A 27,351-nucleotide genomic window follows, 5' to 3' on the forward strand; every position below is an offset into this window, starting at 1 on the left:
TTTGCTTTGCTTTGTTTTGTTTTGTTTCAGGACAGGGTTTCTTGGTGTAGCCCTGGCTGTCCTGGAACTCACTTTATAGACCAGGCTGTCCTGGAACTCAGATATCTATCTGCCTCTGCCTCCCAAGTGCTGGGATTAAAAGTGTGCGTCACCATGCCAGGCTAAACTCCAGATTTTATTCCTCTCCTGATCCACCCCCAGACCATATCCCATACCACCACCCCCAAACCCCTGTGTCCACAGGATGTTCCCACCACCAGGCCAACCCCCACCAGACCTTCAAACTCTCTAGGGCCTCCATTCTCTTGAGGCTTATGTGCATTTTCTCTGACTGAATCCAGCCTGGCAGTCTTCTGCTGTATATATTTTGGGGGCCTCATAACAGATGTTGTATGCAGCCTGGTTGGTATTGCAGTGTCTGAGAAATCTCCAGTGTCCAGGATTACTGAGTGTTCTTGTCCTCCAACAAGGTTGCCCCCCCCTCAGCTTCTTTCAGCTTTCCAACAACTGGGGTTAGCAGGTTTCCATAATTCAACCACAGGGGTCAGCACACAACCAATGGTTAGAAGCACTGACCACCAGAGAACTGCTAAACCTGATATACAATTTCAGCAAAGTGACTTGATATGAATTATATCAAACAAATCAGTATCCTTTTTTTACTCAAAAAATAAACAGGCTGAGAAAGAAATTAGGGAAACCACATCCTTCTCAATAATCACAAATAAAAGAAAATACCTTTTTTTAAATTTTTAATATTTTTATTACATATTTTCCTCAATTACATTTCCAATGCTATCCCAAAAGTCCCCCATAGCGCCCCCCCCCACTTCCCTACCCACCCATTCCCATTCTTTTGGCCCTGGCATTCCCCTATATTGGGGCATATAAAGTTTGCAAGTCCAATGGGCCTCTATTTCCAGTGATGGCCGACTAGGCCATCTTTCGATACATATGCAGCTAGAGACAAGAGCTCCGGGGTTCTGGTAAGTACATCATGTTGTTCCAACAATAGGGTTGCAGATCCCTTTAGCTCCTTGGGTACTTTCTCTAGCTTCTCCATTGGGAGCCCTGTGATATATCCAATAGCTGACTGTGAACATCCACTCCTGTGTTTGCTAGGCCCTGGCATCGTCTCACAAGAGACAGCTATATTTGGGTCCTTTCAGCAAAATCTTGCTAGTGTATGCAATGGTGTCAGCGTTTAGAAGCTGATTATGGGATGGATCCCTGGATACAGCAGTCTCTAAATGGTCCATCCTTTCATCACAGCTACGAACTTTGTCTCTGTAACTCCTTCCCTGGGTGTTTTGTTCCCAATTCTAGGAAGGGGCACAGTGTCCACACTTTGGCCTTCATTCTTCTTGAGTTTCATGCGTTTAGCAAATTGTATCTTATATCTTGGGTATCCTAAGTTTTGGGCTAATATCCACTTATCAGTGAATACATATTGTGTGAGTTCTTTAGTGATTGTGTTACTTCACTCAAGATGATGCCCTCCAGGTCCATCCATTTGGCCAGGAATTTCATAAATTCATTCTTTTTAATAGCTGAGTAGTACTCCATTGTGTAAATGTACCATAATTTCTGTATCCATTCCTCTGTTGAGGGACATCTGGGTTCTTTCCAGCTTCTGGCTATTATAAATAGGGCTGCTATGAACATAGTGGAGCATGTGTCCTTTTTACCGGTTGGGACATATTCTGGATATATGCCCAGGAGAGGTATTGCTGGATCCTCCGGTAGTACTATGTCCAATTTTCTGAGGAACCGCCAGACTGATTTCCAGAGTGGTTGTACAAGCTTGCAATCCCACCAACAATGGAGGAGTGTTCCTCTTTCTCCACATCCTTGCCAGCATCTGCTGTCACCTGAATTTTTGATCTTAGCCATTCTGACTAGTGTGAGGTGGAATCTCAGGGTTGTTTTGATTTGCATTTCCCTGATGATTAAGGATGTTGAACATTTTTTCAGGTGCTTCTCTGCCATTCAGAATTCCTCAGGTGAGAATTCTTTGTTCAGTTCTGAGCCCAATTTTTAATGGGGTTATTTGACTTTCTGGAGTCCACCTTCTTGAGTTCTTTATATATATTGGATATTAGTCCCTTATCTGATTTAGGATAGGTGAAGATCCTTTCCCAATCTGTTGGTGGTTTTTTTGTCTTATTGATGGTGTCTTTAGCCTTGCAGAAGCTTTGCAGTTTCATGAGGTCCCACTTGTCAATTCTCGATCTTACAGCACAAGCCATTACTGTTCTATTCAAGAATTTTTCCCCTGTGCCCATATCTTCAAGGCTTTTCCCCACTTTCTCCAAAGACAAAAACCACATGGTCATCTCGTTAGATGCGGAAAAGCATTTGACAAGATCCAACACCCATTCATGATAAAAGTCTTGGAAAGATCAGGAATTCAAGGCCCATACCTAAACATGATAAAAGCAATCTACAGCAAACCAGTAGCCAACATCAAAGTAAATGGTGAGAAGCTTGAAGCAATCCCTCTAAAATCAGGGACTAGACAAGGCTGTCCACTTTCTCCATACCTATTCAACATTGTACTTGAAGTCCTAGCCAGAGCAATTCGACAACAAAAGGAGATCAAAGGGATACAAATTGGAAAAGATGAAGTCAAAATATCACTTTTTGCAGATGATATGATAGTATATATAAGTGACCCTAAAAATTCCACCAGAGAACTCCTAAGCCTGATAAACAGCTTCGGTGAAGTAGCTGGATATAAAATTAACTCAAACAAATCAATGGCCTTTCTCTACACAAAGAATAAACAGGCTGAGAAAGAAATTAGGGAAACAACACCCTTCTCAATAGTCACAAATAATATAAAATATCTTGGCGTGACTCTAACTAAGGAAGTGAAAGATCTGTATAATAAAAACTTCAAGTCTCTGAAGAAAGAAATTATAGAAGATCTCAGAAGATGGAAAGATCTCCCATGCTCATGGATTGGCAGGATCAACATTGTAAAAATGGCTATCTTGCCAAAAGCAATCTACAGATTCAATGCAATCCCCATCAAAATTCCAACTCAATTCTTCAACGAATTAGAAAGTGCAATCTGCAAATTCATCTGGAATAACAAAAAACCTAGGATAGCAAAAACTCTTCTCAAGGATAAAAGAACCTCTGGTGGAATCACCATGCCGGACCTAAAGCTTTACTACAGAGCAATTGTGATAAAAACTGCATGGTACTGGTATAGTGACAGACAAATAGACCAATGGAATAGAATTGAAGACCCAGAAATGAACCCACACACCTATGGTCACTTGATCTTCGACAAGGGCGCTAAAAACATTCAGTGGAAGAAAGACAGCATTTTCAACAAATGGTGCTGGCACAACTGGTTGTTAACATGTAGAAGAATGCGAATTGATCCATTCCAATCTCCTTGTACTAAGGTCAAGTCTAAGTGGATCAAGGAACTTCACATAAAACCAGAGACACTGAAACTTATAGAGGAGAAAGTGGGGAAAAGCCTTGAAGATATGGGCACAGGGGAAAAATTCCTGAATAGAACAGTAATGGCTTGTGCTGTAAGATCGAGAATTGACAAGTGGGACCTCATGAAACTACAAAGCTTCTGCAAGGCTAAAGACACCATCAATAAGACAAAAAAACCACCAACAGATTGGGAAAGGATCTTCACCTATCCTAAATCAGATAAGGGACTAATATCCAATATATATAAAGAACTCAAGAAGGTGGACTCCAGAAAGTCAAATAACCCCATTAAAAAATGGGGCTCAGAACTGAACAAAGAATTCTCGCCTGAGGAATACCGAATGGCAGAGAAACACCTGAAAAAATGTTCAACATCCTTAATCATCAGGGAAATGCAAATCAAAACAACCCTGAGATTCCACCTCACACCAGTCAGAATGGCTAAGATCAAAAATTCAGGTGACAGCAGATGCTGGCGAGGATGTGGAGAAAGAGGAACACTCCTCCATTGTTGGTGGGATTGCAAGCTTGTACAACCACTCTGGAAATCAGTCTGGCGGTTCCTCAGAAAATTGGACATAGTACTACCGGAGGATCCAGCAATACCTCTCCTGGGCATATATCCAGAAGATGTCCCAACCGGTAAAAAGGACACATGTTCCACTATGTTCATAGCAGCCCTATTTATAATAGCCAGAAGCTGGAAAGAACCCAGATGTCCCTCAACAGAGGAATGGATACAGAAATTATGGTACATTTACACAATGGAGTACTACTCAGCTATTAAAAAGAATGAATTTATGAAATTCCTAGCCAAATGGATGGACCTGGAGGGCATCATCTTGAGTGAAGTAACACAATCACAAAAGAACTCACACAATATGTATTCACTGATAAGTGGATATTAGCCCAAAACTTAGGATACCCAAGATTTAAGATACAATTTGCTAAACGCATGAAACTCAAGAAGAATGAAGACCAAAGTGTGGACACTGTGCACCTTCTCAGAATTGGGAACAAAACACCCAGGGAAGGAGTTACAGAGACAAAGTTCGTAGCTGTGATGAAAGGATGGACCATTTAGAGACTGCCGTACCCAGAGATCCATCCCATAATCAACTTCTAAACGCTGACACCATTGCATACACTAGCAAGATTTTGCTGAAAGGACCCAAATATAGCTGTCTCTTGTGAGACGATGCCAGGGCCTAGCAAACACAGGAGTGGATGTTCACAGTCAGCTATTGGATGTATCACAGGGCTCCCAATGGAGAAGCTAGAGTAAGTACCCAAGGAGCTAAAGGGATCTGCAACCCTATTGTTGGAACAACATGATGTACTAACTAGAACCCCGGAGCTCTTGTCTCTAGCTGCATATGTACCGAAGATGGCCTAGTCAGCCATCAATGGAAAGAGAGGCCCATTGGACTTGCAAACTTTATATGCCCCAATATAGGGGAATGCCAGGGCCAAAAGAATGGGAATGGGTGGGTAGGGAAGTGGGGGGCGCTATGGGGGACTTGTGGGATAGCATTGGAAATGTAATTGAGGAAAATATGTAATAAAAATATTAAAAAAAAAAAAAAAAAAAGAAAATACCTTGAAGGAGACTCTAACCAGGAAAGTGAAATATCTGTATGACACGATCTTCAAGTCTCTGAAGAAAGAAATCAAAGAACATCTCAGAAGATAGAAAGATCTCCCCTTCTCATGGATTGGCAGGATTGATATAGTGAAAATGGCCATCATGCATCTGCAGACTCAATTCAATCCCCATCAAATTTCCAAATCAATTGTTCTTATACTTAGAAAAGCAATTTGCAAATTCATTTAGAATAACAAAAAAAAATATGTCATAGAAGAGTGAACAAAAGTGTCACAGGAGGAAATGTGGAGACAAGCTGTGGAACTGAGACTGAAGGAAAGGCCATCCTGAGAATTCCCACCTGGGGATCCATCCCATATACAGACACCAAACTCAGACACTGTCAAAGATGCGAAGAAGTGTTTGATGACAGGAGCCTGCTACAGCTGTCTCCTCAGAGGCTCTGCCTGAGACTGATGAATACAGAGAAGGATGCTTGCAGCAACCCTTTGGAATGAGCATAGGGTCCCCAATTGAGGAGTTAGAGAAAGGACTGAAGGGGCTAAATGGGTTTGCAACAATTGGAAGAACAACAATGTCAACCAACCAGATACTCTAGAGCTCACAGGAACTAAACCACCAATCAAAGAATACATATGGAGCAACCCAAGGCTCTAGTTACATATGCATCAGACAATGGCCTTGCCAGACATTAATGGGAAGAGAGGCCCTTGTTCCTTTGAAGGCTCAATGCCCCAGTGTAGGGGAATGCCTGGGCAAGTAGACAGCAGTGTTTGTGTGAGTGGGGAACTCTCTCATAGATGCAGATGGAGGGGGCATGAGATAAAAGGTTTTGAACTAGAAACCAGGAAACAGGATAAATTTTGAAGTGTAAGATTAAAATATTTTAAAACAGAAAAACAAAATGAATTGAAGACCCAGAAATAACCACACATATCGACACATGATCTTTGACAGAGAAGCCAAAAGTATACAATGGAAAAAAGAAAGCATCTTCAATCAATGGTGCTGGTCCTACTGTCAGTAAGTAAGTATGTATAAAAATGAAAGTAGATCCATATTTGTCACCAGGAATAAAACTCAAGGCCAGGTGGATCAAAGACTTCAACATAAAACCAGATTCACTAAATCTAATTGAAGAGAAATTGAGAAAGAGCTTCAAACTCACAGGAATTGGAGCAAATTTTCTAAATACGCTCCGATGGCTCAGGTTCTAACATCAAAAATTGATAAATGGGACCTCATGAGACTGAAAAACTTATGTAAGGCAAAGGGCATAGCCAGTAGGACAAATTGATAGCCTACATATTGGGAAAAATTTTCACTAACCTTACATTCCAAAATATCTAAAGAACTCAAGTAGCTAAACACCAAGAAGAATAGAACCCACTCTAAAAATGTTGTAAAGAACTATAGAAAAAAATTCACAACAAGGATCCTTGAATGGCCGAGAAGCACTTAAAGAAATGTGGAAAATCCTTAGTCTTCAGGGAAATGAAAACCAAGGCGACTGAGATTCGTATAAGGCAGTATAATTTCCAAATAAGAATGGCCAAGATCAAAAACTGGTAAAAGCACATGTTGGTGAGAATGTGAGAAAAGAGAAACAAAACTTCATTTCTAGTGGGAGTGCAAAGTGCTTTGAGAGCTATGGAAATCAATCTGGAGGTTCTCAGCAATCTTCCATTTGCCTGCCACTCCTCCAAGTACTATGATCCCTGCAAGGGCCCTGATCCCCAGACAGCCCCAGACTAGAGACCACAGTATACCCATCAGTCCAAAAGAGAGGCAGGTCAAATCCAGGGACCAGCCAAATGCCACAAGAATCAAAGGACTTCTGAAAACCCTGACACTAAGTGTGTCCCATGTACATCACAGAGGAGGAAATGTACCTCATGGTTGCTTATATGTCTGTGGTACCAGAAAACCATCAGTAGGAAGAGTGTAAATCCCCTCTGAGGGAGGAGAGGAGACTCAAAAGGTATAAACTCTTTCGATTTTTGTCATGGATCCCAGATCAGTGCCTGTGGATTTCATGTGATATGTTTTCTCTGGTTATTTCCAGATATAGGGGTTGATGAGTGGTACCCTGTCAGGATCCTGCACTAGAGAAATAATCATAACCTTCACTTCAATTCTAGGCAGGTTCCCCATAAGGCATCCACATGATTTTCTAGGTTGTTCACATCTCTCTTCAACAAAGATTCAGACATTATTACAATGTTATTATTCAATATATTATACATGGGCTATTGGAGTAATGTAGTGTTTTTTTTTTAAACTCCACTACAGTGTGTAGTTCAAAGCTCAGTTTCCAGCTGTTTTTAAAAGCTGAGAAATAATTACAAGCCCAAGTGCTCTATGACAGTTGGGAATGCAGGTAATGACCTCAGCAGACGATAGGTCATAATAATTGGTTGTCCAGCTGAATAGATCTAGTGTGGGACGTAAAGCTGAATTGAAAAACAACACTAACGGGGCTGTTGTTCCTTCCTTCCCTAGGTGTAAAATACTCCAGCAGAAACTGGAACATGGAACAGACCAGGACAAGGTCTCCTTTGAAGAGAACTTCTATAGGGGAAGCTCTGCATGTGCAAAGCAAATATTTCATCTCATCCCCAGTAATCATAGCTATCATCTGCTGCATTTATTTCCTTTATTTTTGTTTCATTGGAATGAATAGCTCTTAATTTCATCTGGGCTCTGGCTCAGCAAGTGTGAACATGTAGAGGGATTCAGACATGTGTTGAGACACATCAAGAGCTGCTAGGAAAGCAGGAAGATTCTGAGAGTGTAAATTTTTCTTGTCCTAATAGGTCATCCAGGAAAATTAAAAAATCATTCTACAAAATTGTAAAGATTTGAGCCAAGGTTGGTAACATGTATTCTGCTTAGTCTTGGGTGTTCTTATTATTCAAACCCACACTCCAAAAAAGGAGACCTACCAGAATTTCTCTTGTAAAGATTGTTACCAGAAGTAACTCATTTTCTACTGTGTTGCCAAGGACAGTCATTTGCTGTCAGTGTTTGCTATAAAATAACAGCAAAAGAAGGCTGTTTAGCACAATTCTTGTTTTTGGATTTTGGTTTGAGCTTTGATTACTTTTGTTCTTTGGTTTTCTTTCATTTCATTAGAAGTTTTTTTGTTTGTTTCTTTGCTGTTGTTTTGTTTTGTAATTGATTTAATATTTTGATAAGGCTATACACTGTACATATTGACTGCCCACTTTTAGTTACTATTGAATAAATTGGATGTTTTCTTAAGATTAAAACAATGATCTCCACCTCTTCACTCATAAGAAACTTCTTTATTCAGCGTGGTATCATCCTACTGAAATCTCACACCTATCAGACACAGATGGATCTCTGTAAGGGGATTGGGTTCCATAATGACTTCTCAGCCAGACTGAGCTACAAAAGTGATTGATTTTACATTCAGTGTGTCTAGTGTGTCCAACTCTGTGGATACCGATGTCATGATGGAAAAATTCACCATGCTGTATCCCTGCATGTCAAATATTTAGCTGCTGCTAAAATACTGTGGATGATAGTGTTGAACAAATTAATGGGAAATAGATCAGTATTTCTGAAATGTCTTTCAGGAAATAAAAACATATTCTAATGGAATATAAAAGCTGTCAGAAAACACAGACATGTATGCTTCTGCTTTCCTTCAAATGTTCATTCAGTGGTAACTACTACTAGAGATACTCAATTTTAGGACCTTTTGAGATAGGGATTTTTTTTGGTGATTTTGTTGTTTTTCTTGATTATGAGAGTGAATTTTGTGCTTGACAATACATTTGGTTCCTTTTAGGGGTTTTAACACAAGCACAGTGTGTAGTTCAGTATTCAGTATCCAGATGTTTTTAAAAGCTGAGACAAAATCCAGGCCCATATGATCTATGAGTTTTCTCCCTCTGTTTTCTTTTGCCCCAGTGGTGATTTTGTTTGTTATTTTGATTTATTTTATATTTATGCATGTTTTACCTTCTGTAGGTCTGTGCAACACTTGCATGCCATTCCCCAAAGGCCAGAAGAAGTTATGGGGTTTCACCTGGAACTAAAATGACAGAGGACTGTTAGATGCCAGGTGGGTTTTTTGAGAAACATATTCTCAAATGAAGAGCTATCTCTCCATCCCCTGATATGCACTTTTGTCATTCCTTGTGTGCTATATTAGTGGAATGTATCATACATATAGAAACTCTTTCTTGAGATATGTTTACTTTGTTGTAAAAAAGTAGAAGCACCCATCTCCTTCAGAGCAAAAGCAGTTTAGAATGTGATTTGAAGTTTCTCTTTAGATCAGAGAAGCAGATTTTGGAAACAGTAACACCAGGTAACAGGGACAAATAATAGTGCAGAGCCCATCACTGACACTACCACAGGAAAGCGGGCAATGCAGAGAATACTGGCATAAGACAATGGAGCTGGTGCCAAGTTAAAATCTTGCAATTGTAGTGGCTCTGAAAATGAGATAGAGCCTTCCCAGATGGTGGCTGAATGGCCTCCTCCATTTCTTTACAAAAGGAAACATGGTATCCAATTGAGTAGCTGGTGTGTACTGGAGATTCATCCTCTGCTTTGCAGGGTAGGGCTCTGATGGGAAAGCCTCTACCAAAGCACTGAATGGGTCAGAGGTGCTTAACCCTTAACTCAGTACTTCTGCTAGCTTTCTGATTCTGTACATTGCACACAATAACTCTCATAAAAGAGTCCCAGTGTTTTGACTTAGTTTGACTGGCATACAGTATGACATATTCTATACTTTATTATTCAGGACTACTCTCAAATGTTGTGTGAAACTAATTTCCGAACATCAATAACTTTTACATTTCTCGGGTCCAAATGTTGTCCCTATTTCATTTTCTAATACATTATTCAAACTTTCTTTAAAAGTCATGAATTAATCTGGAACTATCATTACACAGTTTTTACATAGTTTCCAAGATGAGAACACACAGCATACACCTTGGACATTTTGAAGTGTGCTGTACTGAGCTCCTTATATCTCAATTTTTCATAGTTTAAGAATCATTACATCAAGAAACATCGAGTTTCACAGACTACACCAAAGCAGAAATAGAAAGAAATAGAAAATTCAGATATAATAGAATAATTATACACATCAAGGCCAGCTGAAAAGCAGTCATGCACAATGAATTCTCTACAGTGATTGTACAGGGCTAAGGTTAAGATAAAGGGGAATTATGTTTTAGTTTGAAAAGCTTCCACAGGCTATTGAGATGTTTCTATCACAGCCTACATCAGGCAGTCCCTTATTTCAAATGGCAGGTACCCAGGAGGAAGGTATCTCCTGCTTCTCAAGAACACAGACACCATCCCTTTTTACAAGTAGCTGCTGCAGGCTCCTGAGAGTTTTCCATTGTGTCCTGTTGTGGGCAGTCCCTCTAATTGTCACTCTCCATCACCATTTAAATGTAAATATGCAGAGACCTACAGCCACAGCTGGCCTCCTTGGTTTTTCTAATTCTGGGCAACAAAAGTAAAAATAAAGAAGTACTGAATCTCTCAAATGGAGCATAGAATCATATAATTACATGTGTGTATCTGATGGAGAGTTCTCAATAAGTGAGCAATGGGAAACTTGAGCTGCTGTGGGCTAAGACTTGGCACCCCTACCTACATGAAAGCCAGAGGACAAAATATGGAGTTTTTTTCTCTCCTATCATGTGGGTCACAGGGAAGGAACTCAGGTCTCTATGCTTGGTCGCATTACCATTATCCACTGAGCCATCTCATCAGCCAGTCACCACAGACACAGAATGTCATAATCTATGTATTCGTATGTACATTCAGGCTTATACCTCAACTATGGAAACTTTCCCCAGAGAATATATCTACTCAATTAAGGGCAATAAATGGAGTCTGGGAGGGATCTATGAGGAGGGTGGCAGACTTTAAAAGCTTCCATGGAGCCTCTGGTTTGTTGACTTTGTTTTTCTCCCTATTGGGTTGCAAACCCCTTCTGCTCCTTCAGTCCTTGCCCTAACTTCACAATCTGGGTTCCCTCACTCAATGTTTGGCGGTCTGCATAGCATTTCAAGAGACAGCAATAAAAAAAATTACAGTTATGAAGTAGCATTGCAATACTTATATGGTAAGGGGGTGGGGAGCATCACCAAAAACTAAAGAACTTCATAAAAGTGTCACAGGATAGGAAGGTTGAGAAGCACAATGTAGAATAGGTATGAAGAGAGTGGACAGCCTTGTCTAGTCCCTGATTTTAGTGGGATAGCCAACATCAAAGTAAATGGTGAGAAGCTTGAAGCAATCCCACTAAAATCAGGGACTAGACAAGGCTGTCCACTCTCGCCCTACCTATTCAACATTGTACTTGAAGTCCTAGCCACAGCAATTCGACAACAAAAGGAGATCAAGGGGATACAAATTCGAAAAGATGAAGTCAAAATATCACTTTTTGCAGATGATATGATAGTATATATAAGTGACCCAAAAATTCCACCAGAGAACTCCTAAACCTGATAAACAGCTTCGGTGAAGTAGCTGGATATAAAATTAACTCAAACAAGTCAATGGCCTTTCTCTACACAAAGAATAAACAGGCTGAGAAAGAAATTAGGGAAACAACACCCTTCTCAATAGTCACAAATAATATAAAATATCTTGGTGTGACTCTAACTAAAGAAGTGAAAGATCTGTATAATAAAAACTTCAAGTCTCTGAAGAAAGAAATTATAGAAGATCTCAGAAGATGGAAAGATCTCCCATGCTCATGGATTGGCAGGATCAACATTGTAAAAATGGCTATCTTGCCAAAAGCAATCTACAGATTCAATGCAATCCCCATCAAAATTCCAACTCAATTCTTCAACGAATTAGAAAGTGCAATCTGCAAATTCATCTGGAGTAACAAGAAACCTAGGATAGCAAAAACTCTTCTCAAGGATAAAAGAACCTCTGGTGGAATCACGATGCCTGACCAAAACTTTCCTACAGAGCAATTGTGATAAAAAGGACATGGTACTGGTATACTGACAGACAAGTAGACCAATGGAATAGAATTGAAGATGCAGAAATGAAGCCACACACCTATGGTCACTTGATCTTTGACAAGGGAGCTAAAACCATCCAGTGGAAGAAAGACAGCATTTTCAACAAATGGTGTTGGCACAACTGGTTGTTATCATGTAGAAGAATGTGAATTGATCCATTCCTATCTCCTTGTACTAAGGTCAAGTCTAAGTGGATCAAGGAACTTCACATAAAACCAGAGACACTGAAACTTATAGAGGAGAAAGTGGGAAAAAGCCTTGAAGATATGGGCACAGGGGAAAAATTCTTGAATAGAACAGCAATGGCTTGTGCAGTAAGATCGAGAATTGACAAGTGGGACCTCATGAAACTGCAAAGCTTCTGCAAGGCAAAAGACACTGTCAATAAGACAAAAAGACCACCAACAGATTGGGAAAGGATCTTTACATATCCTAAATCAGATAGGGGACTAATATCCATTATATATAAAGAACTAAAGAAGGTGGACTCCAGAAAATCAAATAACCCCATTAAAAAATGGGGCTCAGAACTGAACAAAGAATTCTCACCTGAGGAATACCAAATGGTAGAGAAGCACCTGAAAAAATGTTCAACATCTTTAATCATCAGGGAAATGCAAATCAAAACAACCCTGAGATTCCACCTCACACCAGTCAGAATGGCTAAGATGAAAAATTCAGGTGACAGCAGATGCTGGCGAGGATGTGGAGAAAGAGGAACACTCCTCCATTGTTGGTGGGATTGCAAGCTTGTACAACCAGTCTGTAAATCAGTCTGGTGGTTCCTTATAAAATTGGACATGGTACTACCGGAGGATCCAGCAATACCTCTCCTGGGCATATATCCAGAAGATGTCCCAACAGGTAAGAAGGACACATGCTCCACTATGTTCATAGCAGCCCTATTTATAATAGCCAGAAGCTGGAAAGAACCCAGATGCCCCTCAACAGAGGAATGGATACAGAAAATATGGTACATTTACACAATGGAGTACTACTAAGCTATTAAAAAGACTGAATTTATGAAATTCCTGGCCAAATGGATGGACCTGGAGGGCATCATCTTGAGTGAGGTAACACAATCACAAAGGAACTCACACAATATGTATTCACTGATAAGTGGATATTAGCCCAAAACTTAGGATACTCAAGATAAAAGATACAATTTGCTAAACGCATGAAACTGAAGAAGAATGAAGACCAAAGTGTGGACACTGTGCCCCTTCTTAGAATTGGAAACAAAACACTCATGGAAGCAGTGACAGAGACAAAGTTTGGAGCTGTGATGAAAGGATGGACCATCTAGAGACTGCCATATCCAGGGATCCATCCCATAATCAGCTTCCAAATGCTGACACCATTGCATACACTAGCAAGCTTTTGCTGAAAGGACCCAGATATAGCTCTCCCTTGTGAAACTATGCCGGGGTAACAAACACAGAAGTGGATGCTCACAGGCTGGAGAAAGTACCCAAGGAGCTGTGGGGATCTGCAACCCTATAGTTGGAACAGCATGATGAACTGACCAGTACCCCGGAGCTCTTGTATGTATCAAAAGATGGCCTAGTCGGCCATCACTGGAAAGAGAGGCCATTGGATTTGCAAACTTTGTATGCCCCAATGCAGGGGAATGCCAGGGCCAAAAGAATGGGAATGGGTGGGTAGGTAAGTGGGGGGGGGGGTATGGGGAACTTTTGCGATAGCATTGGAAATGTAATTGAGGAAAATACGTAATAAAAGAATATTAAAAAAAAAAAGGAAGGTTGAGAAGCACTGCTCTGTACTGATACACTGAAACATCTCCTGATTGTCCATAATCCTAACTTGATACATATGTTATCTATCATTGTTACACTCTTTAGGGAAACAAGACAAAAAGATTATCCCTCTGTGGGAGAGAGAGAGAGAGAGAGAGACCAGGTTCCTGTCAGCGCCAAATTTTTTCACATTGGCTATATTGACTGAGTTTGGTGTTTGCAAATGGGATGGAACAGTAGGTGTGTCAGTCTCTGGGTGGCCTTTCCTTCAATCTCTGCTCCTTTCTTTATCTCTGCATTTTCTTTTGAGAGAAGTAATTCTGAATTAGTATTTTTGAGGCAGTTAAATGGCCCCACTCTTCAACTGTGGCCATGCATATTCACTGAATATGGTTTGTATAGTTCATACCTGCCCTTTGTTTGGTATTTAGGCTAATGTCCTCCATGTTGCGTCCTGGGAATCTCTTGGGTCCCTGGCATCTGGGACTTTATAGTGGCTACAAACACTTCCCCCTCCCCCATGGCTACAGACCTCCTTTCAAATGAGTTACCCTCTGTACTTCTTCCCTATCTCTTCCCATATCTGAACCAGCCCACTCTTACCAGGGCCAAAAGAATGGGAATGGGTGGGTAGGGAAGTGGGGGGCGCTATGGGGGACTCTTGGGATAGTATTGGAAATGTAATTGAGGAAAATATGTAATAAAAATATAAAAAAAAAAAAGAAAAAATGGAGGGGGACACCAGTAAGGGCCATTGGGAAGAAGGGAGGCCAGGTGCTCCTGTTGGTCATGAACTCTGCTGAGAGTTCACACCAAATTTCAGTGTGGATCATGAAGGTAGAAAATGCTCAATTTGTTTTATTACATTCACCCTATTTGGGCTGATAATCCATGCAAGGAGACTGAGAAAGGTTTAAGGTTTCCACCATTCTTGAAGCCACTACTCTTTTTCAGGTCCCCAGAAGGTGGAGATTAACAATGAGTTGACCAAACAGGGTCCTTGAAACATTAGCAGATCTGCTTCAGGTGGCAGATCTTGGAAGTTTATGAGTCAACCAGGAAACAGGATTTTCTTAAGTATACCTGTCTGTGTTCATGGCTCATTTCCACATAAGGCAGACTAAATTTCAGGGGCAGCTATGTGTACACTGGAAAATCCAAGAGGTAATTTTTATTTGTTTTTCAGAAACCACAGTCACTTTGTAGGCAGGCTGACAGTTATAAGATAAATTGAACTCATTGTGTTGTCAAGCCTGCAACAAATCCTAGATCTCTTGTTACTCTTTCTGTGATCTGCTTAGCTTCCTAGACAGTGCCTGAATAGCCCTGCATTTATGCATTATCTGCAAAGATATTGGAATTAAAGAGTTTTTTAACTCATAGGTAGCTGCATATTTCAATGTGGATTTTGAAACCAGAACATGCTAGCCTTTTTAGGAAGCACTCCTAAGGTTCATCTCAAGGAATACTGGAAACTATGCCACTCTGCTTGTGAGTATCCTGTATAACATTGGAAACAGAATTAACTAGAGTCTCTTTCTTTAAATGTTACCAGTCTGGGTCAGAAAATGGTGTCCTGCCTTAATGTGTAGTGGGATGATTTGTGCCAAATTATGTAAGCTATTAGATTACATCTTAGCATGAACAGTTTCATTAGGAAAAGTGTCAACCTATTGTGATGGACAGAGTATGGTAGAGGACAAGGCCCTGCTCTTCATCCTGAAAAGTTGACAGAGAAGATGCCTCCAGATGAATGTCTGTCCAGCTATTCATGCCATATTTCAGGTAGTTTTCAAGCTTTGGAATTACACAGAACCTTTAGGATTCTGGCTTAGTACTTCAAATTCAGTTATTGAAGAAGTTAAAGTGTCCCTTCTGTAGGGTGTGGGGCTTCTTTAAACTCAGAAGATTGATATTAGCATGGGGAAGAAATCATGTCTTTGAAAGAGTGTAATTCAAAGCTACTTTTGAAGACTCTTTCTGTGATGGGTAAATCCTAAGCCTTTCAGGATGCATTGACTGCAAAGGCTCAGCATCAGGTTAGTACTGTGTCCTGTGCCTTCACATTAAACCCTATTTGCTAGCAATAGACAATGAATTTAGGTGAGTCCCATTTGGGTATGTCAGAGTGGAAGGGAAGGAGAAACTTGGATAAGGACAGGAGAGTCTGATGTAGGCTAGAATCTCTTCACAAGACACATACATAGTGGTCAATGTAATGGTTTTTATGGTATAATAATCCATAAATTGTGGCATGTGCCCTCTATTTTTATCATGTTGTGCATTGTTTATACACTTATGAATTATTGACTCCATCTCTGTGCTTGTTGCCCCCACACTTGGGTGAAGCCTAAAAGACAAGTTGTGAATCAATTTACTCTTGTCTTTCAATTGTTGGAGATCAAATTCTGGTCTCCAGCTTGGTTGCAATCACCGTCACTATTGTGACATCCCACGAGTTCATTATATTCATTTTCTTTTACTGTTTTGAAGATAGTATCTATAGTCCTAGCTATAGACGTGGAACACAAGAATACCAATGTCTAAACCTAGAGTTAAAGACACTCATTATCAAACAAAGTCTGTTGTGTCTTTCAAGGATATGTATTAGATGTTTCCAATTAACAACTAGGTTTCTTCAGCACATGTATATAGCATTGAGCAAGTGGTACATCATAAAGTTGCCTACCATCTATTGGACTGAGAAAGAAATTAGGGAAACAACACACTTCACAATAGCCACAAATAATATTAAATATCTTGGTGTAACTCTATCCAAGCAAATGAAAGACCTTTATGTCAGGAATTTTCACACCTGTAAGACAGAAATTGAAGAAAATATCACCAGATGAAATGATCTCCCATTTTCATGGATTAGTAGGATTTACATAGTAAGAGTGGACATCTTACCAAAGGCAATCTACAGGCTCAGTGCAAAACATCCATTAAATTTCCAACACAATTCTTTTCAGACTTTGATAGGACATTACACAACTCAATATGGAAAGCCAAAAAAAAAGAAGAAAGAAAATCAAAAACAAAAAACAAACAAAAAACCATACCACCACAACCAACACCACCAAAAGCAAAAAACAAAACAATACCAAAACCCTGTAAAACCAAAACAATCACCTACAGTAAAGGTATTTCTGGAGGCATCACCATCTTTGATTTAAGCTTTACTAGAGAGCAATAGCAACCAAACAAAGTGCTACAGGCACGGATATAGAAAGTTTGACCAATGGAATTGAACTGAAGACCCAGAAGCAAATACCCTTACCTTGATGAGAACTTAATTTTTCACCAAGAAACTAAAACTGTATAGTGGGGTGGAAAAAAAAGCATCTTCAACAAATGGCTCAGGTCTAATTGAATGACTGCATGTTAAAGAATGAAAATACACCCATATTATTCACCCTGCACAAAACACAAGTCCAACTGGATCAAAGACCTCATCTAAAACATGATATACTAAATCTGATAGAAGAGAAAGGGAGGAATAACCTTGAACACAATCACACAGGAGACAGCTTCCTGTACAGAATGCCAACAGGTCTAACACTTATAGCAAAAATTTAATAAATGGGACTTCATAAAACTGAAAAGCTTCACAATGGCACAGGTAATATCAAAAGGGCAAAAGTGCAACCTACAGAATGCGAAAAGATCTTCACTAACTCTTATATAACTCATCAAACTATGTATCTACAAACTAAATAAAATTTTATCCCAATTTTAAAGTTGGGTACAGATCTAAAGAGAGTATTCCAACAGAAGAATCTCACTAGGCCTAGAAGCACTTATGGATATGTTCAATATTCTTAGTCATCATCATCAGGGAAATGCAAATCAAAAGTACTCTGAGATCTTACAGGCCTCAGAATGGATAAAGTAAAAATCTCAAGGGACAGCTCATGCTGATGAAAATGTGTGCCAAGGATAACACTGCTGCTAGAGGGAGTACAAATTTGTCCTACCATATTGGAAATCAACTTGATGCTTTCTCTGAAAACAGGAAATATTTCTACCTCAAGACCCAGTTGAACTTTGCCTGGGCATATATGTAAATGATGCTCTACCATACCACAAGAACACTTGCATACCTCTCTTCATAGCAGCACCTGTATTGGGGGTGGGAGGCTCTCTGGGAAGAGCTAGAATCCCAGGACAGTGGAAAACCCCAGGAATCTTTTAGGGTGGCTCTAGACTCAAATTGGAAAGTCTGGATTCTGAACTGGCCATCTCCTGTAACCGGACAAGACTTCCAGTGGAGGGACTGAAACAACAACTCAGCCACCAAAACTTAGACCCACAATTTTTCTTGCTTTTAAGATGTGCATGGTAAAAGATGAAGTTGAATTTTATGAAAGCACAAAATAATGGTTTGCCCAACTTGAGACCCATGCCAAGAAATGGAGCCTCCCCACCCCCGACATAGTTAATGATATTCGTGTATATGTGCAGCCATGGATCTAGCATAACTATTGTTAGAGAGAAAGCCTTCACTCAGCAGCTTCTGGAAACAGATGCAGAGGCTTGGGGAATTCTGTGGAAGAGGGAGAGGCAGGGTTGAAGGAGCCACAGTGATCAAGGACACCACTTGATAACCTACAGTTTCAACAAATCTGAGCTCTGAATAACTCATAGAGACTGAACTTTGAACCAGAGAATATATGGGGGATGAACCTAGGCCTTCTCCAAAGAAGTAACAGTTGCATAGCTTGGTCTTCCAGTGGGAATCGTAAAACTAGAGAAGAGATTGTCTCTGACAATATTGCCTAACTTTGGATCCCCTTGTCTTGACTGTCATGATTTATCTAGCCTGAAAAGACAAAGATGCACCTAGGTATACTGCACCTTGATAATGCAAGGCTGGTTGTTATTCATAGGAGGCCTCCTCAATTCTGAGGAGAAGGGTAGGAAGGGTGGATAGCAGGGAGCCACTGGAAAGAGGGATTGTGAAGGGAGGAGGGTGAAGCTGAGATCTGGATATAAATAAATAATTAACATTAATAATAATTTTGAAAACCTTAATTTTTATTGGTGATGAGATGTTAATAAATTCTTCCTCATACCTTTCTAATGCTAGTGAAACAAGCTGACTAATACATAGCAAACATATTCAGTTCCGTTAGAAGATGCCATTTTTTTTTCTTTTTAAGAGAGACATGCCCCTTAGATTCACACAAAGTCCATTATTTAAGTTGTTGTTTTTGGTGCTCTTGTTGATCTTCCAGTGGGCAATCACGATTCACCAAGTGCAGAGAAGGAACACAAAGCCTTAGCCAGCTTTTTTTGACTCTCAGGCACATGGATTTGACATAGGAGCCTTTTCCTTACTTCCAGGTACCACAATTATTTGTTTTCCTACAAATAAAATCAAAACAGATAAGTATTTTTCAATCTACAAATTTTGGAATATCAGATTTTATACCATTTTTTGTCTTCTTTAGTTCTAGTGACCTAGGTGGATAGGCATGAAGATGGGCTACTATGTTTGAGGTTCTTAAAATGCAATATGAATTGACAGAGTACAATTCTCATTAAAGATTTCCTCCATTACCATTTAAGATGTTTAATGACCAAGCAAATGTATGAATATATATAGACACAATTACATACGTATATGTACAGAGACACACAATTGCATCCCTTCAAAGACACATGCACACACACATACAAAAAGAGTACATGAATACACACTTGTATAATGAAGCAACTATAACAAGGACCTACCATTACTAAAATACAAAACACACATGCTAAACACCCATGGACAAGAGGACACACACACACAAATGTACACAAACACACACACTCACACACACACATAGAGACACAACCTCCGCTATGAAAAGATGGCTATGTTTCAGAACATTTCCTGTCACTTGAGGAATTATTGGGACCTAAGATGTGTAAAAGGCTCTTAGACTAACCCAGCCTGTGTGCCCTGGCCTGTACTGATTTCCTTGTCAGGAACATTTTCCATGCATATACTTGCTGATTCTACAAGTATGGTGTAAGCCTTGCACAGACAAGCTGGCACACAAGATTCAAGGTCCTAGGAAAGAGGGGTCAAAGAACATCTGAAATATATTCTGCTCCTAAACCTACCTTGGCCACATCTCAGAAGACCCTGGTAGCACCAATAAAAAGAGTTAACAATGGTTATTATATAGGAACATTTCAACACGTTGCAGTTCATGTGATATAAAAATCATCTCCAATGTCAGTCAAAATGAGGCTAGTGAATTGACATGCAATGATTGTTCTGAAATGCAGCACTCTGAAAAACTCTGAGGGGGAATCTGTACTGAAGCAAAGCCAGGGCCATGACGTACTAAGGAAACCTATGTCAGGAGAGGGATGCAGAGTAGGATTTTTTGAATCCTCTTGGTGAAGCCAATCAGACATACCTTGAATGTCTAGGTGGTTAACTTATGCAAGAAAGTCAAAGAAGTCTAATTTTTATTTTTAAAATATGTATATTGTGGAACTTACTCTTTTTTACTAAAGACTTTAATTATAAAACATTAAAATTAGAGGCTGCCCTACTGTCCTAGGAGGGGACTGGGCACAAGCCCCTCTGAGTGAGTTGCCATAGATCAGAACAGAGGACCTGGTTCCTAGATAATTCAGGAAGTGGCATCCTGAGGCACCTCTCCATACCATAGAGCAAGAAAGTGATGGTATAAGGGGTCCAGGATCTCCTCTGCCTTATAGTGGCCAACTAGAGGTGTCCAACTGCTAGGAGGAAGAGGAGGAGGAAGAGGAGGACGAGGAGAAGGCATGGCAGTAATTAAATTTCTTGAAAAAAGGTCAAATACACAGAAAGTCTTGGTAATGATCACAGAATTGTACAACTGGATGGGACATAGCAGAGAGCCTGCATAAGTTTCAGGACAGTTGCATAGGCTTGACTGTGTTTATGTTTACACATTAGGGCAACTTGCCCCTGATGCTTCATTCAGCCTACCTGCTGCTTGCCTGCTATATTTGTCTTTGATCTTCTGGCTGCCTTCTTTACATAGTATTTTTGTTTCTATGTTGCATTCTTCAAAGGCAATCTGCTCCCTTAGCAGCTGTCTGTTCTCCTTCTGCAACATCCTGACTTTGAGCTGGATGAGCTTAGATTCAATCAGGAGGTGGCAGTTCCTGAACCTGATCCACAAACAAAATATGATGACTCCAGGCAATATCCATCTTCCTCCCACTCCTCCAAGGACCATTCCCCTATCATGAGCCTTGATACCCAGACAGCCCCAGACAAGTATCCAGATTGTCTGTGGAGCATCACATAGAGAGAGGTCAAATCCATAGGCCAGCCACTTTCCAGAAATCCCAAGGTACTTCCGAAACCACTTACACCAACAGGGACTCATGTATCCCTCAGAAGGGAACATGGGGTCCATATGTGCTTATATGTCTACAGTATTAAAAAACCACCTCTTTTTAGGTATAGGGCAAAATTTCTCTAGGAGAGAAGACACCCAAGCAGCACACAGTTGTTCTATGTTCCTCAGGGAAACCTCATCTATGAATCTAATTTCAGAGCCCAAGAGGCTCAAGGTTGATAAATATTTCCATCATGGTGTAAACATTTTCTATCTTGAGGATACTTAGTTGTAAAGGACTATGACTTGAGGGGCTCACAGACTCTACACACTTTGCCAAAAAGAGTACAAGATGTTAAAATCTTACAGGCTTGCTTTAAACGAGATAGGCTTCCTGTTAGAGAAAACAGTATAGAACCTGAGCCCTCACTTTGTTTCAAAGACACATATGGACAGACATATCCCGTGTCTAGTTCTTGCTTCATGACCATGTTAGTCACTCACCAGTAATATTCATTTTCTTTAGTCAAGTCCTGGCACTTGTACAAGGCCTCACTGATGTCCTTGGGCATTCTCTTCAGGTCAGTCATCACCTGATCATGTTGCATCTCAAGCATGAATGTCTCAAAGTTGATCCTGTGGGAGGACATGGCCCAAGGAATAAATAATCCCGTGAACCAAGGGTACAAGAATCATTTCTATTCAAGGAGAATGATGCACTACCCCAACCCATGTATGCCACAACCTAGCTCCTTGTCACCAGTTCCACTTGGTGCTTATTAAATTTATTACCTTTGGCCTGGGGCCAGTAGAGACAGGGAAGTAATGGCAGGGAGCTCACCTGCTTCAGTTCACTGAAGAGGCTTGAAATAATAGATTAGCTCTCAACGAACTTTCCTGGAACCTGTGCAACAGGCCTGGGACCACGTTAAATCTCTATGACTCTCCTCCTGTTTTTAGACAAGGATTTGGCAATCCTTGGCTCTATTACTACAAAAATTCCCAAAGGACATAATCATATCTACAGGGAAAAGTCTTTATAACATATACCAGGAGATTCGAATGTAAGCACAGAAGTCAAGTCCTGTGCTGTTCAGAATGATCCTTCCTTGCTTCCTCACTGTTATTTCCTAGAAACTGTGTCAGGCAAAACATAATGACCTATCACATTACATAGATTCTCCAGATGATAAGCAAACACACACACACACACACACACACACACACACACACACACACACACACACACACTTACACTCAATCAGAATGCTAAATAAATATAATGATGTGGCATTATCTGAGAGTATAATGAATAAAATCTGAGAAAAGCAGTGATGAACTGCAGCCAATCCTGTCATACTGAGAAGTAATATGTGGGACGAGGCCACTCCAGCTGTTGGCAGGGTCAATTGCACCCAAATTACCTCCAGATCAATTTTAAAAGGATAGGCCATAAACACACAATACCTAGCAAATCCCCCAAACTAACACCTGTGCAAGCTTCTTAAAAGGCAGGATGAGAGCTCACACATTACTACCTTCATCCCCAGATGGTGATTCATGCTAAAGGCTCTGATTTAGTTTTGGAGGCATCAAAATTCCTGTGACCCCCATCTCACTCCTATCTGAACTTCAAGTTCTGTGTTGAAACTCCAATCAGCCAAATGAGTTTGGATATGTGGACAGCCTGGGGTTGTAGTGTCCTGTTTTACGAGGGAATCTGTGCTTAACAGGAAGGTCCCAAGATAGTAAAGAGGTAGGCACAGTGACTACCTGTCATTCAAATCCTTGTTAGAGTACTTGGCCAGGATTCCCTGGAGTTTGTCTCTCTCATTTTTTATGTTCTGGAGATCTCTTTTGAGCTTCTCCAACCTCTTGATTCTTTTCTCTTGCTCATTGTTGTTGGGAGTTTGGGGTGGTGCCTTCACAACAGACCCTGTAAGTAGATAAACACTAGTAAACGTGTATAGAAAGTAGGGCAGGGAAAGCAGAAACCATGCATTGTCACACACAGAAGCCTGAGGAAGAAGAAAATCTACAGACACTGTGAATCCCTGAAAGAGCAGGAAAGCTATCTTCAAGCTGGTCTCCTCAGCTAGGTCCCTGTTCCCATCCACCATCACTAAACATATGCCTGACAACCTATTGCAATCTCCCAGGCCTGAAATTCATAATAAGCTGCTCCAGAAAGAAGACTTGGAGGGCATTTTCAGTTCATATCTTACAACTTATTCCATCCCTCTTAGCACAAGAAAATAGACAATAAACACCAGCCCCTAACTTTCCATGAGCCAACACCTTTCTAGGCTTCTTACAATGTGTAATGAGAGCTCATACACTACTACACTGACCCCAGACTGTGAATCAGTCCACATCATACTTGTTCAATACCAAAGTGTCTGAAACCTTGATACATGAGCAGGGGAATATAGCTCTCTGTTCTTGGCATCACATGCTTATGTAACCTAGAGGAAACTGTATCAGCATGGAGTGCTTCAACACTCTTTCCTGAGAGCAACACTTTGTTAATCTCATAGAGCTGGGTCTTTGAATAATTTGCCATTCACAGGAAAATAAAGATCTCTCAGCAAATCAACTGCAGGCTTGTCAATTCCACACTGTCTAAAAAACTAATCATCAGATATTCTTGTCTCTGGCTTAACCATTAAGGAATCTGAAGGATCCAGATCAAACGCCATATTCCTGCAATGACCAGCTGAAGCACACATCCCCCATGTATCTCCCCCAACCTTGCCCAGGTCTCACTGTGCCTTCTCCATGACCAGTTCTTTCTTGCCCTCTCCCAACATGATAGAGGGACAGTGTCCTTCTGCCTTGATCTGGTCTCAGTTTGTATTATATTCTCCCTCCAAAATACCCCGAGGAGCATGGACAACATACCTGCTTGGGAACCCATTAGGATGTAATGGAATACCTCACAGGCAACTCTTGTTACCACAACACTGGTGACATCACTGAAGATTCTAAGGTTCTCCTGGATACAAGAGATTGTCAAGGGAAGTAACTACTGATGATGTCACTGGGAATGTCCATGGCTTACCTGCTTGCCAGCTTGCCCCATCTTGACCAGTTTTTGAAGTGCCCTTTCCTGGAGTCTCTCTTTTGACCCAGGGGTTAACTCTTGGCAACTTCTCCTTCCAAAATGAGACATTTCTCTCTGCTTCACTACAAGTCAAATGATTTGAATGGGGAGATTTTCTTAGGGCCATGGCATGGGTAGCGCATCTGTGATAGGATCTAAAGCTAGCATCTAGCATCATTGGATGTGGGCGATTCTTCTTCAATATAAATCTAGTTCTGGTGTGTATTCATGTAACATACAATCCTATTCCTCAGGAGGCCCTGTTTCCCAGAGGCCAAAAACATCCTCCTGCACCTTTACTTTTATGCAAGTTGGATTATATTTTTTAGTCTGCACATGCCTTGGAAGGACACATTGTTTCACTATACTGAGCCATGTGTTTTCATTAAATCTCTGTTTTACAACCCCATTTCGTTGCAAAGAAAACTCCCTTGTACTTGGCAATAGAGGAAGGCAGATTCAGGGAGAGCATCAACTTGTAAAGTTTACATCCATTCTTCAAAAGATAAAATCCCACATTCTTCCTGTCTCCAAAACAACCACACAAAATAGGCATCTGTGAATAAAGGCCTACAGGGACATTGAATTGCTGCTCCATAGTCCCATTACCTATCCCTTCTCCAGTTTCTACCTTTTTGAGTTCTCAGTTCCAGGCCTGAGACTCTTCCAGATTGGATAATGATCCTGTATTCATGAGATGCTTAAGACTCAATATAATGGATAGGCGATGGATAGGGGATGGAAAGGCCTCTGGCCCAGTGAAACCTCAATTTTAATGGATCCATCATTTCAGGAGGGGATCTGTTTGGCATTGACATCTGTTCCTTCTGCCTTCTTGACCTGGGTGTGCTGAGTGCATGCTAAAATGATACTTAAACTCTCCAGTAAAATAGTGGAAAAATCATGTAAAGCCTTTCCAAATTTATTATGTTGTCTTGTCTACCTTCTTGAGCTATGTAATATCACTATGACAAGGCTCCAAAGTGTCTGGGGGAATGGTGGGGTAGTCAGAAGCCCAATCTGTCTCTCAGGTCGTCAGATGAATAGCCTTTATGGAGAACTGGAGAAAATGGGTAATGAAAAAGCAATAGTTATAGATTGGATAGCTGATTATCTCTGAGCATGAAAGCAATGCAGCATGCATTCCAATCAAATAGTATTGGGATGAATCCCTCCCTGTTTTTGTGTACAATAGGCCCAAAGTAAGAAGGAGGCCCATCCACCTTTTCCTGCACTCTACTAAGTGTTTTGTAGTGTTTCCATTAATGAAATCTTCTTTACTGCATGAGACCCGAACTCTGAAGTCTGCATGCACCATGAAGTTTCCCATCTATCCATAAATCATACAGTTTATTGACAAGTCTTGTCTATGAATTCTTTGCTATGGTTTGACACAATTCAATGGGACTGGTAAAACTGTTGGTCCAGTATCTGGAAGAGCTTTTCAGCTACTCTTTGAGAAGTATCCTCTTCTTTTTATTTTATTTTATTTTATTTTATTTTATTTTATTAGATATTTTCTTCATTTACATTTAAAATGCTATCCCTAAAGTGCCCTATACCATCCCCCTGCCCTGCTCCCCTACCTACTCACTCCCACTTCTTGGGCTAAAATCAGGGCAGCTATTCTCAAGATAGGATATCATTCCCAACCATTGTGGCTAGTCATGTACCTCAGCACATACTGCAGTCCTACTGGCTCTGGATGGCATAAGCTAGTCAGCCATGCTGTGCTTGGAGGGCATTGTCAGCTAGTATCTGATGTGATGCAAGTAGGTCCTGGATTCCCTAGTGCTTAGCACCACCAAGCTGTGATTGCCTATGTTCAAGATGAAAGTAGTGAATGAATGAGAACTTGGAATATCCTTTCCTTGATTTTTGCTATCAGGCATACATGGAACTTAAAGCAATACACCAAGCATGCAGTGTAGTAAAAGCCTACAGACATGGACTCCTCATAGAGGACCAATTGTGTGTGTGTGTGTGTGTGTGTATGTGCTTGTATCCCCCATGGGTCTATGCATCCTTGGAATCTGGAGTCTACAGTGGGGCCTGTTGCAAGGTGATGCTGTCTCCATGTGCAGGGAGCCCCACCTTAGTCAGCACTGCTCTTTGTCTATATGTTCACCTTGGTGGCACATTCAAATCACATGAGGATTATATATAGCAATCCTGATACTGAGTCTCCTCCCTGCAAATACTGATTTTTTGCTCTTGGTAGCTGTGTAGCAATAAGAACCTACAACTGAGAATTTGTGTTCTGAAGATATATTTTTGAAAAAAGTGGTAACAGGGTTGAGGTGGGCCAGGACCTGTGGCACTGACTTCCTGGGAACTTTTTAGAAGGGTAGTCTTTCCTTCCAGGTCCATGAGGGAGGTCTTGAAGCCCTTGATTCCTTACTAAGGAACCCCAACCTGTGTTGTCCTGGCATCAGGATACTGAGTTTAATAAGCAACAGAAGGTCTCAGTATATAGGAGGCAGAATGTGACATCCACTGCATGAGGGTAGTCCAGGACATAGCCTGAATTCACATGATCCTTGAAGCCTGTGTCATGGAGTAACTTCAGTGAGTAGAAGAATGGGTTAGATTTATTTCCTATACTCAAAGCAGACAGCAAAGGATGAAAGTCCTCTATGCATTATGAAAACTACTCAGAAGAGGGTGCTAGATCCTTATTACCCAAAGTATCCAGAAGATGGGATAAGACAGATTGCCATCCAGTACCAAAGACATCCAAAGACCATCTTAAGATCAAAGTCAGCTTGTGGTATAGCCCTAGGAGCAAGGAGGAGGAGTCTGCTGCTGAAAGACCCCCGGAGGGCAGACACTCACTCAAGCCTCTGGACAGCCGCGTACCCAAGAAGACACTGAGACCGAACTTAAGATGTAGAGAGTAAGATTTAATAAAGCAACAACAAGAAAGCACATAAAAAGCACATAAACCAGAGCTCTGGGGTCGAAACTCATACACCCAGCATGGTGTAGAGGAGAATCGACGCCCAGCCCAAATTTTTACAGGCTTTTATAGGAAAAAGCCAGGGGAAAA

The 27,351-nt window shown here is 40.7% G+C and overlaps 1 protein-coding gene and 1 long non-coding RNA gene across 3 annotated transcripts in view; one reads left to right on the plus strand and one right to left on the minus strand.

Annotated features, from left to right (window-relative positions):
• LOC147001682 (uncharacterized) overlaps nucleotides 1–8,082 on the plus strand; it is a 143,879-nt gene extending 135,797 nt beyond the window's left edge. For both annotated transcript variants that reach the window (XR_015044612.1, XR_015044613.1), the window contains exon 3: nucleotides 7,571–8,082. This is a non-coding gene — a long non-coding RNA (uncharacterized LOC147001682). The remainder of the gene's footprint in view (nucleotides 1–7,570) is intronic.
• A 10,887-nt stretch (nucleotides 8,083–18,969) lies between these two features.
• LOC147001687 (disks large homolog 5-like) lies at nucleotides 18,970–24,151 on the minus strand. The gene is made up of 5 exons (XM_085828935.1): nucleotides 24,101–24,151; nucleotides 22,973–23,135; nucleotides 21,704–21,835; nucleotides 20,842–21,026; nucleotides 18,970–19,232 (listed from the first exon to the last, which is right to left on the minus strand). The coding sequence occupies exons 1-5, from the start codon at nucleotides 24,114–24,116 to the stop codon at nucleotides 19,168–19,170; spliced, it is 561 nt and encodes a 186-aa protein (XP_085685061.1). The 5' UTR covers nucleotides 24,117–24,151; the 3' UTR covers nucleotides 18,970–19,167.
• Between the last annotated feature and the right edge of the window lie 3,200 nt (nucleotides 24,152–27,351).

Source organism: Mus caroli, unplaced genomic scaffold (genome assembly GCF_978045245.1).
Source record: "Mus caroli unplaced genomic scaffold, Mus_caroli_1 scaffold_12, whole genome shotgun sequence".
NCBI classification, from domain to species: Eukaryota; Metazoa; Chordata; class Mammalia; order Rodentia; family Muridae; genus Mus; species Mus caroli.

Coding starts and splice junctions, on each gene's coding strand:
- LOC147001687 (XM_085828935.1), bottom strand. Junction 21,027..21,703: donor AAAGAAAATGAATATTACTG/GTGAGTGACTAA, acceptor TTTGTGGATCAG/GTTCAGGAACTGCCACCTCC. Junction 19,233..20,841: donor ATATAGCAGGCAAGCAGCAG/GTAGGCTGAATG, acceptor TTTTATTTGTAG/GAAAACAAATAATTGTGGTA.